Source organism: Miniopterus natalensis, chromosome 14 (genome assembly GCF_054644295.1).
Source record: "Miniopterus natalensis isolate mMinNat1 chromosome 14, mMinNat1.hap1, whole genome shotgun sequence".
NCBI lineage: Eukaryota > Metazoa > Chordata > Mammalia > Chiroptera > Miniopteridae > Miniopterus > Miniopterus natalensis.
The window spans coordinates 32,315,499-32,333,025 of record NC_142094.1 but is presented as its reverse complement, the minus strand read 5'-3'; the positions used below and the strand labels follow the sequence as shown (position 1 = coordinate 32,333,025).

The 17,527-nt window shown below is 35.7% G+C and overlaps 1 protein-coding gene and 1 pseudogene across 1 annotated transcript in view; both read right to left on the bottom strand.

Moving 5' to 3' along the window:
* PCDH15 (protocadherin related 15) overlaps positions 1-17,527 on the bottom strand; it is a 900,353-nt gene that overhangs the window by 153,614 nt on the left and 729,212 nt on the right. The window contains exons 21-23 of the mRNA XM_087824418.1: positions 14,514-14,593; positions 8,471-8,564; positions 4,520-4,648 (exon numbers count right to left, since the gene is read on the bottom strand). Coding sequence (XP_087680544.1) covers positions 4,520-4,648; positions 8,471-8,564; positions 14,514-14,593 — 303 coding nt within the window. The remainder of the gene's footprint in view (positions 1-4,519; positions 4,649-8,470; positions 8,565-14,513; positions 14,594-17,527) is intronic.
* Positions 9,926-10,303, bottom strand: LOC107543245 (nuclear transport factor 2 pseudogene; annotated as a pseudogene).

Here is a 17,527-nt window from a genome sequence, read left to right as displayed (position 1 = left end):
ACAAGGTATTAATTGGAAGTTTGCTGGGGAGGAGCTCACTCGATACACTGTACAATGCTTAGAACTCGTTTAATCCTAACAGTCAGGGTGGTTTCCAAGCACGCCTCCTCTGATGCGTCTCTGTGTGCACTGAGACCCAGGGCTACGCTGAAAAACAGAGATACGAAATTTCAGGAGAATTCGAACCCCTAAAAAGCTCTTCAAGAAGGTGCTACCACGAAGGCTAGAAACCTTTGATATGAGCTCCAAGGCTTCCTCCCTGCACTGCTCTCCCCCACACCTCCACTCACCCCAAACACGCACACACAGCAACACGCCGAAGCACGCACTGTGGCAAGCATGCCAAAGGAAAAACGCCATCTCATCCTCTCTTTTGCTAAATTCTGTTCCACAAGTGCAAAGATGTTCTCTTTGTGACCCTGCATCTCAGACTAGTGTTTGCTGAAACAGATATTCTTTTATCTTCTTACTGCCCGAGAGTCAAGATTGAATCCATCAGATATTGTTGAGAAATCAAGGGAAATGACACACATTATATTGAACTAATCATCATGATTTCCCACTTCTGAAGACACAGGGTTCGTAACAGGACCGAACTCATCTGCCTGGCTCTCACGCATTAGAATGATTTATGTCCAGCAGGCCCTTCAGTTTTAGGAATAAATAGAATCTGGGAGACACATGCAAACAATTTGCCAAACTTGTTTAAAATGACATACATGATCCCAACAATGGACCCAGCTTTACCCTTCAACTATTTATCTTATTTAGCAATAATAAATTAATACAGACAGACATTTAAAAATAGCTTCTCCTCTCTCATTTTCGGCACACCCAGGGGCTTGGGATCAACCTAGACTTTTTCAGGAGCTAGAATGAGGCCTAATATCTGAGACCCACTTTAAAGATGAGCTATTGGCATGTGGTTCAGAGTCAGAATATTTAGATCCTGCCTCCTATGGAATACTGTGAAGGGTACTAAGGAAAACTTTACACTGACAGTAAAGTCTTTGTATCAGCGGCTATTTCATTAGGCTTCCTACTTCCCTATCTGCACTCAACACGTTTAGGTAAATTTTCCAGAACTCCTCTAAACAGATACTCCATTACTGTCAGATTATCAACTGGTTCTCAAATTGCCTCTTCAGCTCAATTCTGTCTTGTATCACATCAGCCTGGTATCTTTATTCCCCCCCCCCTTTTTTTTAAAATCTACAATCTCACTAATTTGTCAAGGTCCTGCAGATCATACATTTTCCCAGGAACCTGACATAGCCACCTTAGTCCTTCGTGGTGTTTCTCGTTCCTTTTAGTGAATACTTGGTATGACATATTTAACACTTGACATAGACTCAGAGACTATTTTTACTGTGTTTGATAGCTTTTTTTCTGCGTGCATTTTTTTCTCTCCCCAACTATACTAGCTTCTCCAAGTGCTTTGAGAATGTGGAGAAGATTCTCAAATTTAAGTGTGGTGTAGTATGTAGTAAGTTCTATGTTAAGAAATTACTGGCTGGTAGTTTATTTTTTACTATGCTGGTAAAACTTTTTTTGCTCTGTATAATCAATAAATGTTGCTTCATTAGTTTTTCTTATTTAATAAAGTTTGATACTATAACACTACCATAATAAATAAGATGTTCCTTTAGCATTTGAATCCAAATATTGGATTATGCATACCAAAACATTTATGGAACAAAACTCAAAAGTCATTAACTCAAGTTCAGTAAAATAACTAATCATACATATCTTGGTTTTAAGTGTATCTTCAGAGTTTTGATGACTATTAAAATTAAATTTTATAAGCAAAGCATGAGTCATTTAGTAAAATTAATGTATTATATAATTATCATTAGGCAGCAACAGGAGACCAGTATGATATATTAAAATTTCCATTCTATGAACATTACCAGGTCTCTGGAACTGTGTGGAATCAGTTGGATGCACCTGCTTTGGATGTTTTCTCTTCCTTTGTACTTTCAAACTCATTTTAGTTTTTTAAAAAACATTATAGCCCTAAAGACCAGGACACTTACTGCTTTGTCAAATTATGAATGCTGAGGTCTACATTTCAGTTTTTAATGTTGAAATAAATTTTACAGATCACTTCTCATCAAGTTTATAAACAAGAAGATAAAAAAAAACAATGCTGTAATTCCTTCAAAGACAAAGAATCACTAGGAAAAGTGGCAAAAATAAGTTAAAATAAAAATAACTAAAATTTAACTAACTCATTATGTTAATGTCTACTTATATGTTATTAGTTGGATATTCCATATGGGTTTATCTCTCCAATGCTCAGTAAACTAAGAGAGATTGGAAAGATACATTTCCTAAATGATTTCAATGCCTTTTTATTTTGTTTGAATACTTGGTAGATATAACCAAATAAAATTTTCTGTTTTCATCAATGTGGCATCCTAGAGTGACAACTGTAATGTAACTTATATCATTGTAATTAGACTATTATACTAGTTAAGCCTCATATGTCTTGGCTATTACAATTGCCTTCTAATTCAGCTCTCTGGGTTTAGAAACTCTCAATATAATCTACTCAGGACTAATGTTTATATAATAAAAGTCTGATGATGTCACACCTCAGGCCTGCCACGGGTCCCCTTCACCTTCTACAACATGGTACAGAGAAGTGTTTTGGGCATGGCATATCTTATTGACTGTAATTAGGACATGCCACATGCTCTCACTTATCTCTGCTTTTGTTCACGCAATTACCTTTAGACAGTTTCCGACCCCTCCAGAATTCTTTTCACTAGTATTCATCTTTCATGAGTCAACTTCAGTATTGCCCCCTTTCCATGTTTTCTGCACATGCCTCTCTCATCACCTTGTTTGCTTGCTGGAAAGAAGCTGTCAGTGCCCCGCGCACGTCCCTCAGAGCATATACACTCTCTGGTCGACTCCCTTCTGCTAACATCTGCAGTCAGACTGAATGCCTTTAAATCAGAATCACAGAGAGCTGGCTGCTGGCTTGTGAAGGAAGCTGGACATGCTGAAAATGTGTCCCCTTCCACAGCATGGGTGAGCAAAGACTCTCAGGATTTAGTGTATGAATCTGGAAGATCCATCGCTTCTTGGGATCAGTAACTCTGGAAAATGTGTTTTGTGCCTTTCCCAGAATCTGCCTTTGAAATTAATCTCCAGTCCTCCTAATAACAAACAAGTAGTAGCAATCCCTTTACTGGCTGCCATCTCTTCTCTGCAATGCTTCCTTACTTCCTTATTAGTATTCCTTAAACTTCTCTGACAGCTATTTACACAGGAATCTTTGTATCTAGGTTTCTTCTTGTGGGATCCACAGTAAAACGCTTGGCACAGAGGTATTTCGTGGGGTTCTGGAGTTGAGTGGCTTGCTGCCCACGTGGCATCAAGACCCTCTAACATGAATTGGTAACAGCACAATTACCAAGACTCTGTCCTGTCGTGAATTGGGATGATATAAAGGCAAGAGGGCATGTATGACTGATGCGGTTTCTCCAAGATTTGAGAGAGATAGTGAAAATGATAACAATGACGGTTGTGGAGCTGGTAGCTTTTATATCACCCAAGCTCTGAGAAAAAAACTGGAGCTCAAACTAACCATTCAAAATATCAGGACATGGAGTGAAAGTCAGACGGTCTCTAAAACAGCATTCAAAGAAACCCTCCTTTTTTTGCAGCCAGAGAGAATATTGTAGTAAAACCTAGACCATTTGTCTAATTGTCAGAGTAGCTCAATTTTAGAGAAGTCTTACGTCAAAGCACCAGCAAACCTCCTGTTCAAAACCCCAGGCCTTATCAGGGAAGAGGCAGGATCCTGAAACATGGACCCAGGACAACCTTCTTCAAAATGCACCCTCATCTTATGGCTTCTAGACCATTAACTATGTTCAAAACCAATCACAGCCTAACTGGAAAGTACTGTCTCTGCTTTTTTTTTTTTATGGTATTTTTCATCAAAAGAACTACAGAAATTGGTTCATATGTCCAGTTAGAACATGCCTAGAAGTGAGTGTTGATTATGGTGGACAAAGGGTGTGTGTTATTATATAAGGCACATAGAAGGTGCTAAAGACATGTTCTAACACCAAATGAATTTACATCTAAGCACTTGTATTTTGAGGTATGCCTTTCCAAATTTATACTAAATGGTGTAGCTAGTTACATATTTCTTTTAAAATGCTTTATTATAATTACAGAAACTTAAAAAATATATATGCGTGTATATATTCAACAAGGAAAGAACAATCTTAAATGAATCACTGCTAAATCACACAATGGTTATAAAGTGTAAATCAACAAGCTTAAAAAGTTAAGTCCAAATGGACATGATATGATTTAGAAACATCTTGAAGAGTACCTAGCAGTTATTGAGCATGCTGGCCCTTTATTATCATCCTGCATCTACCCAAGAGCTCTCATCGGATCCAGCCTGCATACCAGGTGCCGCGGGCCGACACTCTAACCACGGAACCAAACCTGCTAGGCTGACGCTCCATCATTTCACACATATTCCACTTACCCTTACTTGACCCACAAAAGCATTGGCTTCTTCTTCCACCACAGATAGATTTCTAGGCAGATAGGGATCAAACACTGGATCATTGTCATTGACATCTGACACCACGATGTTTACGGTGGCAGTTGAGGTCTTAAAGAGAAAACAGGATTAAATGTGAGAGGAGCTATTTTTATTTTGATGTCAATTACTTGTTCATTGTGGCATCTATCTATCCGAAAAGCATCTCATTCCTATTCCTACGCCTTCATTTTTCAAAAAATAGAAATAAAACAAATAAGCGGAAGCTTGCAATTTTCAAACACCTCAGAAACAGATGGAAAAGGCAAATGATGATATTAAAGGGAAGGAGTCTTGAAAATGTCAAGTATTTACTGGAAGTTAACTTTTAGAAAGTGTTTTTACCTTTATGTTGATCGCATCTTATGGGTGGCAAGCTTTGTTTGTACATGTACCCCTTTTTCTCTAAAATGTAACATTTCTGTAATCTTTTTTTACCACCTATGAAAACATTTTTCAGTTTAAAAATAAAACTAGTACATTATAAAATCTCACTGTATGTCAAGTGAGTATTTTCAGGTAAGCAAATGTTACCAGGAAATACAACATTAGTAATTTTCTAAGTTCACATCTAAACCAAGAATTTGAGGACCATATACAGAGCTAATATTATAAGTATACAGCTTAAGGAAATGGTAAGCAGGTAAACCTACTAGTAATATGAGCTACCTGGTTAAAGGTAAGCCCCTGGCCTGCTGCAGCCAGAGAACAGTATGTAGGTCAATGACTTTTGCACAATCAAGGAACATATTCACATGGGACTCAAGCTGGACACTGCCCTCTCTAATCAAAGCCTGAGTACAGCACATGCCCTCCACCTGGCTGTGTCACAGTGTGGGGCAGATCACTGAAGGTGGAAGCCAAAATTAGAGAAAGAAAAGTCCATGGGCTCGGAAATGAAAAATCCACTTTGCTATGATATTAAATATTTAATACAAAATAGGAGGAAAAAACAGGATGAACCTGCACAAGGGAATTATTACCCAACTTTTGTTTTAAAAATTGCAGACACAATTTGTCCTAATTTGTCAGTGATGTTGTCATATACAATGTCTAGCTGTCATTTGAAAATTGCCATTCATAGCAGGGAATTTTTGGGTATTGATAATGGCTTATTTCTTTATTTGTGTGTTGGCTACACTGGTGGACTTATTCTGTGAAAATTCATATTGCTATTCAGTATGATTTATATATACTACAATAGTTAAAAGTCTAACAAAATTGTGTTTAAAGACATGTCAAAGATGACAAGGACAGTTTTGTATAGTCCATATCTGGAAACAACCTAAATGTCCACTAATAGTTATATAGATTGTGTTTTATAGATATAATGGAATAATACAGAGTATTAAGAATGAGCAAACTATTGTTACAAATAATCACATGAATGAATTTTATAAATATAAGATTGAGTGCAAGAAGTACATATTACATGTTTCTTACAACGCAGTACTTACTATATGAGTCCAAGTATGTGAATTTTAGTGTTTGGCCAATCTCTCCATTGTGATAGAAGTCAGGATGGAGGAACTTTTATGTAGAAGGTGAAAGAAGAAATGGAACAATCAAAACATTGGGTTTCTGAGGTCTTATCAATTTCTGTTTCTTATTCTGAGTAGCAATATTTATTTATTTATTTATTTATTTATTTATTATTTATTTATTTTTAGTATTTACTATTTGAAAATTTATGAAGTTGCACAATTATGGTTTTTGTACTTTTCTGCGTATTCCATGAAATCATTTAATTTAAAATATGCATGCACACGAACATACACTGGTGTATAGTTGTATGTGGACATACTCTTGTGTGTAGTTGTATGTGGATACGTATAAATTCAAATGTGATCGTTTTTCAATTATTTTCTTCTTGAGTTTCTCACTGACTTTGTTACATATATTTAACACAAGTGTGCTATGTTAATCAAAGGTATTGCATACATATAATTTAATCTTAGATTTTATTTTTCTTCACTTATCTAATATCTAATTATCTTATAGTGGCTCCACTATTTACTAAAGCTGTTCTGTATATTTTATTTTCTATATATAGATGTTTATCTAATATTTGAAAATGACAAATAGCTTATAATGGGCAGATTGTAATTTAATTAATTATCTCTATCTATTTTCCTGATTTTTTAATTAAGGTGATAAAACTGGCCAGCTGTAAATTTGATATATTTTTTTATCATGGTAAAATTTTCTCAGCAATCCTCCTCAGATAAGTGTGAGAAGAGCATTATGTGCTCTCAAACAATTTATTATATAGATCAAAGAAATCATTTCAAGTAAACTGGAGATAAGTTACCATTTCAATTGGGTGATTCTTGCTTATATACCTATACTAAATTTGAAATTATTCCAGAGAACAGTGCTGAGTGGGTCCAGAACACCTGAAAACAAAACAAAACAAAACAAAACAAAACAAAACAAAACAAAACAAAACACAAAACACCTCCCACAAAAAACAAACAAACTTTGTGGCATAGAACTTAGGAAAAAAAAAAAATCTAATGATATGTTGCCAAAACCTGAAATGTTACAATGCTTAAAAATCAGAATGGTGGTGGTTGTGGCTGGGATTGTTTGAAGAATACAAACAAGCAATAATTTATTTATTATTAAAACTAATTTTTTGGTGCAGAGAAAACAAATGTTATCTTCTCTATATTTAAGGGCCCCTTCAAACCACTTCAATCATCAAGGGTTAGTCAGGGTTCTGAGTGCTCTTTACAAATAAACTGTGCAACAAATCAACTTGTTTTCCTATGTACTTCAAGATATTTATCCACAAATTCCCTTTTGATACCTCTATCCCACAAAAGTGATGTCAAAGGAAACAGGTTTCAACATAGTAAAATTCCCAGAGCACTGTGCTGATGATTGTGGACACAACTGAATACTTCCTAGGCTAAGTTAGATTTCATGTTCCCCATAAATTAGGTAGGGATGTCAAACACAAGTACCTATTCTGTCAAGCCAAAAGCTGTTTAACACCATAACAGATTAAGGGTATAGGTTCATCTATTATTAAAAGAGCTCATTGGAGAAAAGAGCACTTCTCTGAGTAATTATAAGTAGTTGCACAAGATTAAAAAAAAAGATTAATTGATGAATTCATAATAGTGATAGATTCTTATTTATTTATTTATTCATTTTTTCTTTTTGTGATACATTCTTTTAGAGTGGAAAACTACAAGGTCCTCACAGTTTCTTTTTTTCTTCTTCTTTTTTTTTTTTTTTTTAAAGTTTCTTTTATCTTTATTGTTGAGAATATTACAGATGTCCCCTTTTTATCCCCTTTGATTCCCTCCACCCCACATCCATCCCACCCCCAGGCTTTCCTCATACCAATGTCTATGTCCATGAGTTTTGCTTATAAACATATAAATTCTTTGATTAATCTCTCTCCACCCACTCCTCACTCCCCATCTTCCCTCTGAGATCCCTCAGTTTGTTCCATGCTTCTATGTCTCTGGATCCACTTTGTTCATCAGTTTATTTTGTTTATTAGATTCCACATATAAGCAAGATCATGTGGTACTTGTCTTTCTCCGACTGGCTTATTTCACTTAGCATAATACTCTCTAGTTCCCTCCATGCTGCGCCAAAGGCCAAAAGGTCCTTCCTCTTCACAGCCACATAGTGCTCCATGGTGTAAACGTGCCATAGCTTTTTTATCCACTCATCTGCTGATGGGCACTTGGGCTGTTTCCAGATCTTAGCTATTATAAATTGTGCTCCTATGAACATAGGGGTGCATAAGTTCTTTGTGACTGGTGTTTTGGGTTCCTTAGGATATATTCCTAGAAGTGGGATCACTGGGTCAAATGGCAGATCTCAGTTTCTTTAATACTCTTTTTAAAACCCTTTCCCATGGAGAGCACTCACCCCATCTGGCCTGCCATCGTGGGCAGTGACGATCAGAATGTAGCGATCAGTGCTTTCTCTGTCCAGCGCTTTCCCTAAGGTTAGAATCCCAGTACTAGTGGCAGAGAAAACAAACAAAAAATAAGACAGAAAGAAAGTTTATCACAGGAAGTCTTCCTGCCATCTTGAACTACTTTTGATATATTTTTTCCCCTTTAGCTAACACATCTTGAATATTTAAAATTATGATTCTAGGATTCACATTGAAAATTGTAAAGCCTTTTAAGGTTGTTGAGCTTCTTAGCAACAATGAAAAATCACCAAACTGAATTACATAATTTTAATGCACTTGCTTTTACTGTGATAGTGGAATTTAAGCAATTAACACCACATCTGGTAGTAGAGCACAGAAAGTCAACAGTGATGAATCAAAATCAGTCTCCTTTCCTGTTTTATTTTGTTGTTGATATGGACTTAATAAGTGCCCTGAACATATGGTATGGCTATGACAAATCTGACTTTGCTTCTTGTACATTTTTAAATGCTTTATCAAAATAACTGAAAACCAATTACTAGAGTAGTTCCTAACAATCAGGTTTGGATCAACTTTCCACACCACACCTGGTTCAGATAATCTCATTCCAAACTGACATTCAAAGAGAAAAGTAAGACATTTATTGCTTCTGAGACTTATTTGCAAGTAACTTAAGAAATAGAAAATCTGAAAACCTAGCCATAGTACAATAAAAGAAAGAAGAAAATTGAGTTATTGTTTTTTATTTCCCCTCTTTGTTTTAAAGATAAGACTCTATAACCTTTCTTGTACAATGACTTAGAAAATCATTAGAACTTTATATAGCATTTTCCTTTAGAGCCATATTATACATAAACACATACTTTTTCATGGGTTGGTGACTATTATGGAGATAGTCTTTTGCTTAAGATAACATGTGCCTTATGTCCCAATGTAGTAGACAGTGGCCAGGATATTTTGGAGAGAAAGAAAGAAAGAAAGAACAGCTAGTATATTTTGGTATTTACTGTTGAAAGACTAGTTTATGGGTGCACACAAGCATCTTTCATAAATTCCAGAAATAACTGGTAAGCAGGAGTCTTTTTTTTTAACTGTTAAGAAAAATTTTGTGATTTTATTGTATCATGAGGCCTTGAAACATCTGAACAAATAAATATCTGGGCTGTGAGGCGACAGCTTTCTCCTTCACTTCTTCGGGTTACTAGAGCAATTTAATAGATTAAAAAAAAAAAGACAGCCTTTTGTATCACTTAAGTCTTTTCAAGGCTTGTGCTGGTACAACACAAACTTCTCCTGCACAATACCTAGGTAGCAACAGTGCACTGTGGCCACTCCCACTGCGGGCCTGCTCCTTTGTGTATATTTGGAGCATGTGGAGAAGTGTGAATAGTGCCTGAAGAGGAGAGAGGAGGAAACAGCAGGAGTGCTGGGCTGGGAGGAGGTCAGCCTAAGCTGTGCAGGGCAAGCCTGAACACGCCATTGGTGCAAACCCAAGACAATTGATGTTCTTTAACAGGAACATCTGGTGGTACCCATGACGGCCTTTATAGGCCTTAAGCTGGCCCACAACCATGCTGATGATGCAGCTGTCAGTGTGGGCTGATGGTCCTGAGCCGTGATGTTGGCCTGAATTTTCTGGAACGAAAGTCTAGACAACTTCTCCACAGTGGCAGTTTTCCCTGGAATTGCTGTCCTTCCCCCATCAGGCATGATGTATCAAAGTAAACTGCGCCTAGTTGGGTTCTGTTGTTATCAAATAACTGGTAGTAATGTTGAATGAAGCGGAATCCAATCTGCTCCTACATTCGCTTGTCTCTCATTCTGGAGCATCACCCGACCTCTTTGAGACCCAAGGGGCTGTTACGATGGTGGCAGTGGCAAACAGCGCGGTCTGCGGAGTCTTACTACCAGTTAGATTGAAGTTATAGAGCACGATACATTGGGCTACATTTATGAATGCAGTAAATCTTGTAAGTACATATATTAAAACATGTAAGAATCACTTCGGATAAAACATCAATAATAGTGCTACTTAAGTTTTACAGGATTGAAAATATATTGCACAAGAGTGATGCCAGTGAAAATGGTTATGTAGGCAGCCCCTAGAGATAGTCTCCTCACAAAAACACTGAAAAATGAAGTCGAAAGGGTCAGAAACAACTTTGATATAACTCTGGAGAACAGTCAAAAGTTGACAACAAACAGATAAAGACAGAGTCAAGAAAAAGTCAACTTAAAAATGGTAGGAAAGGTTTGTGGCATTTTCACTTGTCCTTGTATCCCCTCCCTGTCCTAGAGTCATCTTGAAGATGGCAGTCAACATTCCCACTGTGACACTCTGGTTCCTGTTTCTGGAGGGAGCAGAGTTATCCTTGTTCCCAAAGAATTGTGTTTGTCTATTCCAACTTATCTGGAGGCTGCCTGAATATAGAACACAGGGTTTGTCTTTGTTTTGCCTAACGGAACTCACTCAAGGCAGAAAAGCAGTGGGTATTTCTGGAAAACATTGCAAGGAAAGGAGCAACCTGAAGCCACCCGAAGCAAAAGATACAGTTGAGGCATACAATAAAGCTCCAAAAGCCTGGGGGGTGGGGAGTGGAAACTGGGTACACAATTTCTTGGGAAATTAGGTCATTCCAAACCTCTCATGTATACTGGGGAATAGAATAAAATTGAATGTCCAGAAATAACCTCATACATCTGTGATCAAATGAGTTTCAACAAAGATGCCAAGATCACTCAATAGGGAAAGAATAGTCTCTTCAACAAATGGTTCTGGGGCAATTAGAAATTGTAAAACTATGAATTTTGGACTATTTTATACCATATGTGAAAATTAAGTCAAAATGAAATAATCTAAATATAAGTACTCAAACCATAAAACCCTTAGACAAAAACATAAGGAAAAATCTTAATGATTCCAGATTTGACAATGGATGTTTAAATATAACATCAAAAGCATGAGCAGTCAAAGGAAAAATAGATACATTAGACTTCATGAAAATCATAAATTTCGTCCATTAAAGGAAATTATCAGTAAAGTGGGAGGAAAAAACAACTACAAAATAGAAGATATATCCAATAAGGGTTTGGTTACCAAAACATATAAGGAATTCTAACTCAAAAAAGAAAAGACAAACAACCCAATTAAAAAATAGGCAATGAACTTGAATAAATATTTCTCCAAAAAAAGTATACAAATGGCAAACATACACATGAAAATATGTTCAATACCATGATTCACCAGAGAATTGCAAATCACACTACAATGAAATAACACTCCACATCCACTAGGATGGCCATAATTAACAAAATCAAACAAAATGAGTGGGAAAGGACCAGAAGATGTGGAAGAACTAAAACGCTGGTACTTTGCTGGTGGGAATGTAAAATGGTTCAATCATTATGGAAAACAGTTTGGCAGTTCCTCAAAAAGTAGACAGAGAATTACAAAATGACAGAGCAATTCCAATTCTGGGTACATAATTAAAGGAATTGAGAACAAATATTTCAACACATGCACGTATATATACATAGTAGCAGTAGTCACAATAGCCAAAGACTAGAAATACGATCCAAATGTCCATCAGTTTATGAATGGATAAACAACTATTGTATATGCATACAATAGAATATTACACAGCTATCAAGAGGAATGAAGTATTGATACATGCTTCAACATGAGTGAATATGAAACCATGAGGCTTATTGAAAAAGCCAGACACAAAGGTCACATGTGTCATTTCATTTATATAAAATATCCAGAATAGATAAATCCAGAGAGACAGAACACAAACTGTTGGTTGCCAGGGGCTAACAGAAAGGGTAAGGAGGGAGCAACTGCTTAATAGGTTTGAGTTTTCTTTTGGAATGATGAAGATATTTTATAAGTAGATGAATTAATAATCATACAACATTGTGATTCTCTAAATGCCAATGAATTCTTAACTTTGAAATGGTTATTTCATACTATGTAAGTTTCAACTCAATTACATTAATAATATTAACAGATTTTCCTGGGACTATACTCCTGAAATATACTGTGCTTGACAAAGTCAAGTTCTTTTAGACAATGAGTGGGATTGCCTAACCATAAAAAAATGGTGTTCAAAAGTTGTTTAGACAATGTGAATAAAAAATAGTAGAGGGAATTCACTTCCAAACAAACCAATATGATAAAAGTAACTATTTTTCCAAATTGCATTGCTTCTTAGGAAATACTGCAGTTGCAGTATGATGGACTGAGAGGGATTATTTCACAGGTTTCATGCTTTGTAGTTTATATTTCCTTTAAGTTTTTTAATACATTCTACTAGTTGCAATTTAACATTTCTTGGAGTCTTCTAAGTGACAGATTTATCACATTGCTTTTGGGCATGTTTCAGGCCTACAGTAATATGAAGAGAGGTAAGAGTATAATTCAAATGTGTGATTGCTTCAGATTTCATATGGAACTAACTCCATGTTAAATAGTAATTAGTGGTTCACAAACACAAGCCAATAGAAGCCATTAGGTCTTGGTAGCAGTTTAGGGAGAAAGATGATGGTGGCATAAACTAAGGTGGTAGAGAGAGGAGTATAAGAAGTAGTTTCATTCAAGTATATATTTTGAAAGTAGAGCTGATAGAAATGAATATGTGTATCATCTTCCTTATATGATAATCTCGAATGTAATCATGAAGTTCAAACTGATGTGAACAACCACCTTTAAATTTAGTGACAAAATGAATTCAGCTTCATATATAGAAATAAAAATGCCAGTGAAGATAAAATAATTTAAATAAAATTCTAACAAGGGGCAGAAATAACTCTCAGAGGTTCTTCAGTTTAGCACCTAGCCTTTAAGTGTTACATAACAAACCCTATGCTCCAATGATGATCATTTATAAGAATTCCTCAACCTCTGCAATAAATAACTTAAATATCTGGCCATCATAATTATAAAGAAAGTTTCTTTATATCTTGTTTAAATGTTTACTTATATGGGAATGTCTGCTGAATAAATAGTTGCTGAACATAGGCAATGATCAACACAGACAGTATAAAAATTATTTAAATAATGCATACACTACAGATCCGTATAGATCTGGCCATTTAATATATGGTAATGAGTGATTTTCATAACAAACAATTGCCAATGTGAAATTGCAGCTGCTTCTCACAAGACCAAGTGACCACACGTGGTTCCCTTAATTTGACATCACGTACCACATGTTTCTGAGGCTGGAGCAATGTCTAGCTCATTTGTGAAATGTTTCACTTTATAAACAAGGGTTAAGTTTAGGTTTCCATTCATTCAGGGTGTCAAACCACTCATGACCACACAGGAAACATCAGACAGGTAGCAAGTACAGCTCTTGAAAGACCAGCCACATGTGACAGCAGAACAGCTACTTTTCTGTTACAGAAGGGAGCAAATGATCTCTCCGCAAACCTCAATTCTTTCTTAATGCCTGCTCCCAATTTTCTCAATGGTTATGATTAACATTATCTTTGGTGTGTTCAGAGAGGTGAGTAGCATGGCACTTATATAGACCCCAAAGAAACTTAACATAGACATGAAATATTTTTGTGTTAACTTTTTTAGAATATACCTACATTATTCAAAAGCTGAATGATGGACTCTGGTGGTACTTTAAGTTTGTTTGAATTACACTTTGTCTTACAAAATTCCCTTTGAATGAACAAGTTAATGCCAAGTTACTCTCTGTAGAAATGTTGTTATTATGAGTAGCTGACAGCTTTCAAGGGCTCTAATTAATCCCAGGTTATGCCTGATAATAAAATATTTCTACCTCAGTGGATTTTACCTAGTAAAAATGTTTTAAATAAATAAATAGTCTCTTGGGTAAAATTCCTGGATTCAGAATTATCCCCCACCTCCAGCTTCTCATTAACATTCATAGAAAAAATGTAAAATAAAACAACAAACAGCTGAAAGCCTCTAATTAGAATTCTGTTCTCTTACTACCAGTACATTAACATTTAAAAAAGAAAATGAAATAAATTCAGAAATCATTTTTCACTTACGTTTCTGAAAGATTGAAAACTCGCTGAGGATCTCCTTTTTCAATGGCATATGTTATTGGGTCTCCCTCTCGATCAGTTGCCTTCAGAGAGAAAACATAATTTAATTAACAAGTAATTGATATGACTCCTATTCAGTACAGTGTAATATAGAACCTTGAAACTAACAGCACAATATACATGATATTCTTATAGCATAAAGATAAAAAATGAGCTAATGGCAAGATGTAAAATAAAGAATTTCATATCTGTTCCAAGAATTTCTGTCATTTTATCTCATCTGGAAGTAGTAACAGTGAAAAAGAATAATATCTTCTAAACTCATATATAATCTTACTTGATGGGGAAACCCAGTGATGATTTTCCTAAAGTTCATGTATTTAATTTTGCATGAGTCTGTCTCTGTAAATGTGTTAAGCTCTACATAAATGTTTACAATTCAGAGAAATGATTTAATCAACTTTTTTTTCTTTTTTCTGCTCAGAATATATCATTAAGTCAGGAAAGTATAATAGAGACAGAGAGCTTGGATTTAATGCCAGGCTCCACTTGTTAATTGTGTGATTATTTCTCAATTTCTTCATTGACAAAATGAAATGTATAATAATACAAAAGTTAATAGATATTAGGAGGTTTAATTGAAATAATCTATGTCAAGGCACACAGACTAACATCTGCCACATTGTAAGTTTCCAATAAATATTGTTTTTAATTTTCTCCCTCTTTCACTCAAGTCAGAGAAGACAAATCCTGTAGCTTCTGACTTTGAGTTCTGGGTTTCTCTTATTCCAAATAAAGACACACACTCTACTTTGTGGCGCTGGAGAATGGAATTTGATCTCCTAAAGCATTCAATAGTTTCCAATGGAAAAGATGAGTGAAAAAAAATCTGGGTGATAAAAAAGAGATGTGAAAGGGATCTACTTATGTATGACCCAGGGAAAGAGGAAGAATCTGAGAAATGGCTACAAGAATTGTATTTACAGGTTACTGGCTCCACAGAGATATTAACCTGACTAATAGGTACTGCCCTTAGGTTGGTACGGGGTAGTTGTTTGGGGTCCTTTCAATGACTGGACAATAACTGCCCCAGCCATGACAGCCTACCTGTGAACTCCCATGTCCAGACCAGCCAGGAGGCGCTGTTTCCACTGGTAGATCAGATGGCTTTGACATGCATGCATTACATAGTCTTGATCATAAAATAGCTCTATCAGCTACCACAATTAATGAATGGCCAGAAGCTGCTCCTGGACTACTTAAACCCAAGTCCAGAAACAACTGAATGATAAGGGATACTGTTGACGAGGTGCCAAGATTCTGTAGGGGAAGCTTTGCAGGATTATTTAATCTGTGCCTCACAAAAGTGCCTTCTCCATGAACACTCGCTTCACATGGCTTCCGTGACACCAAACTCATCTGCTTTTAATTCTCCCTTATCGGCTACTTCTCATTTCCTTTGCTGATTTCTCCTTAGGCCTCCCTCAGTCACTTCATCCAATTGTATGACCTTAATTATATGCAGAAGACCCTCATATCTCTAAAGCAGCGCTTTCCTCTGAATTTCAGACATATTCAACTGTTTACTTCCATTGCCGGTTAGATAAATTATAAGCAACTCAAATAAAAATGTTAAAACTCCCGAATCCTGATCTTTCTCACACTCTTCCCCTTATCAAGAAAACAACCAGCTGGTTTCAGTCTTCATTGTCTTGGCCAGTAGCAGTGATTGCACCCTCCTGCTTGCTCAAACTCATACTTGACCTTAGCTGACCATTCTTGCTCCCCAGTGTAACCCATCCGCAAATCCTGCTGGATGTCTTTAAAATATCTGCAGTGTCTGCCTGTATCTGAACTCCTTCCCTCCTACCATCTTCCTCATGGATTATACCAATAGCTATTTTACTAGTGGCCCTGCTCCCTCCCTTGCACCCTCACTGCAAAGGCAAATTCCAATTAAGCTGATAAAAATAACAAAAATTTTCTTCCAAGCCAAGATTTTATTTCTTTAAGGTAAGGCTATTGCCTTATTAAACACACACACATACACACGCATATGCACACAAATGGAATAAAATAAAATATTAAGATACAATGAAGTAATAAACTCCCTATGATTATATCTTCAAAACATTCCATTTAAATCTAACTCTAAAATTTTTAATTTCACTAAATTAATAACAATAAACATTTTAGATTAGAGTGAAAAGCACAATAATTTTTTTTAAAGCACACAAAATGAGACTGATGGGCGATGCATAATATTTTCCTTGTTTCTTGTTATTTGTCAGAAAAGTATTAGCAAAAAAGATAAAGTGAAACTGCAAATATTAATAGTTACCTTTCTGAAAAACAGAATTATGCTATATCTGGAGACTGTATTATATCATTAAGAAGCTCACATTAAACATTTCTGTTGTTTTGCTCTTTCAGTCATTTTTACCTGTCATATTGCTATAGATACCGTCATTTCCTTTGTTTGTTCATTGGTATGTGGCTTTTCTTGAGAGAGAGACAATTCATTGTTTTGTGTTTTCATAAATGCCAGAAGGAATAGATTCTGAAGCAAGATAGCTTTGTGCAAATAATTTTAACTCCAGATTAAGGTTAACCCTTTCTTGTAATGTATCAGATCTACTTTAATATTTATTATTTTATAAGACGAAATCATTGTGAATGTGATGTCATTTTATGTATATAAATCATTATTTTGTTATGTTACTAAAATGATGATAGAGAATAATTCTCAGAGAATTCTCAGTTTTTTTCAGCCAAATTAATTAATTTCAACCCTTGATATTGTTTAAATTATTTCTTTAGTTTTGTTTGACTATTTGATGTCAGGTTTTAAGGATTGTGAGAGCTAACAGTCTTCCTGCTTGGTTCTTATGTGAAGTTTTGCCCCTATTGGAAATTTGAAGACCCAGGATTTAGAAGGAAATCCTTATTTGATTGTTTTCTCCCTTTTATCCTCTTAGGCAATTCTTTGTTGCCATTTTAGGATCTGTGGCAAATGG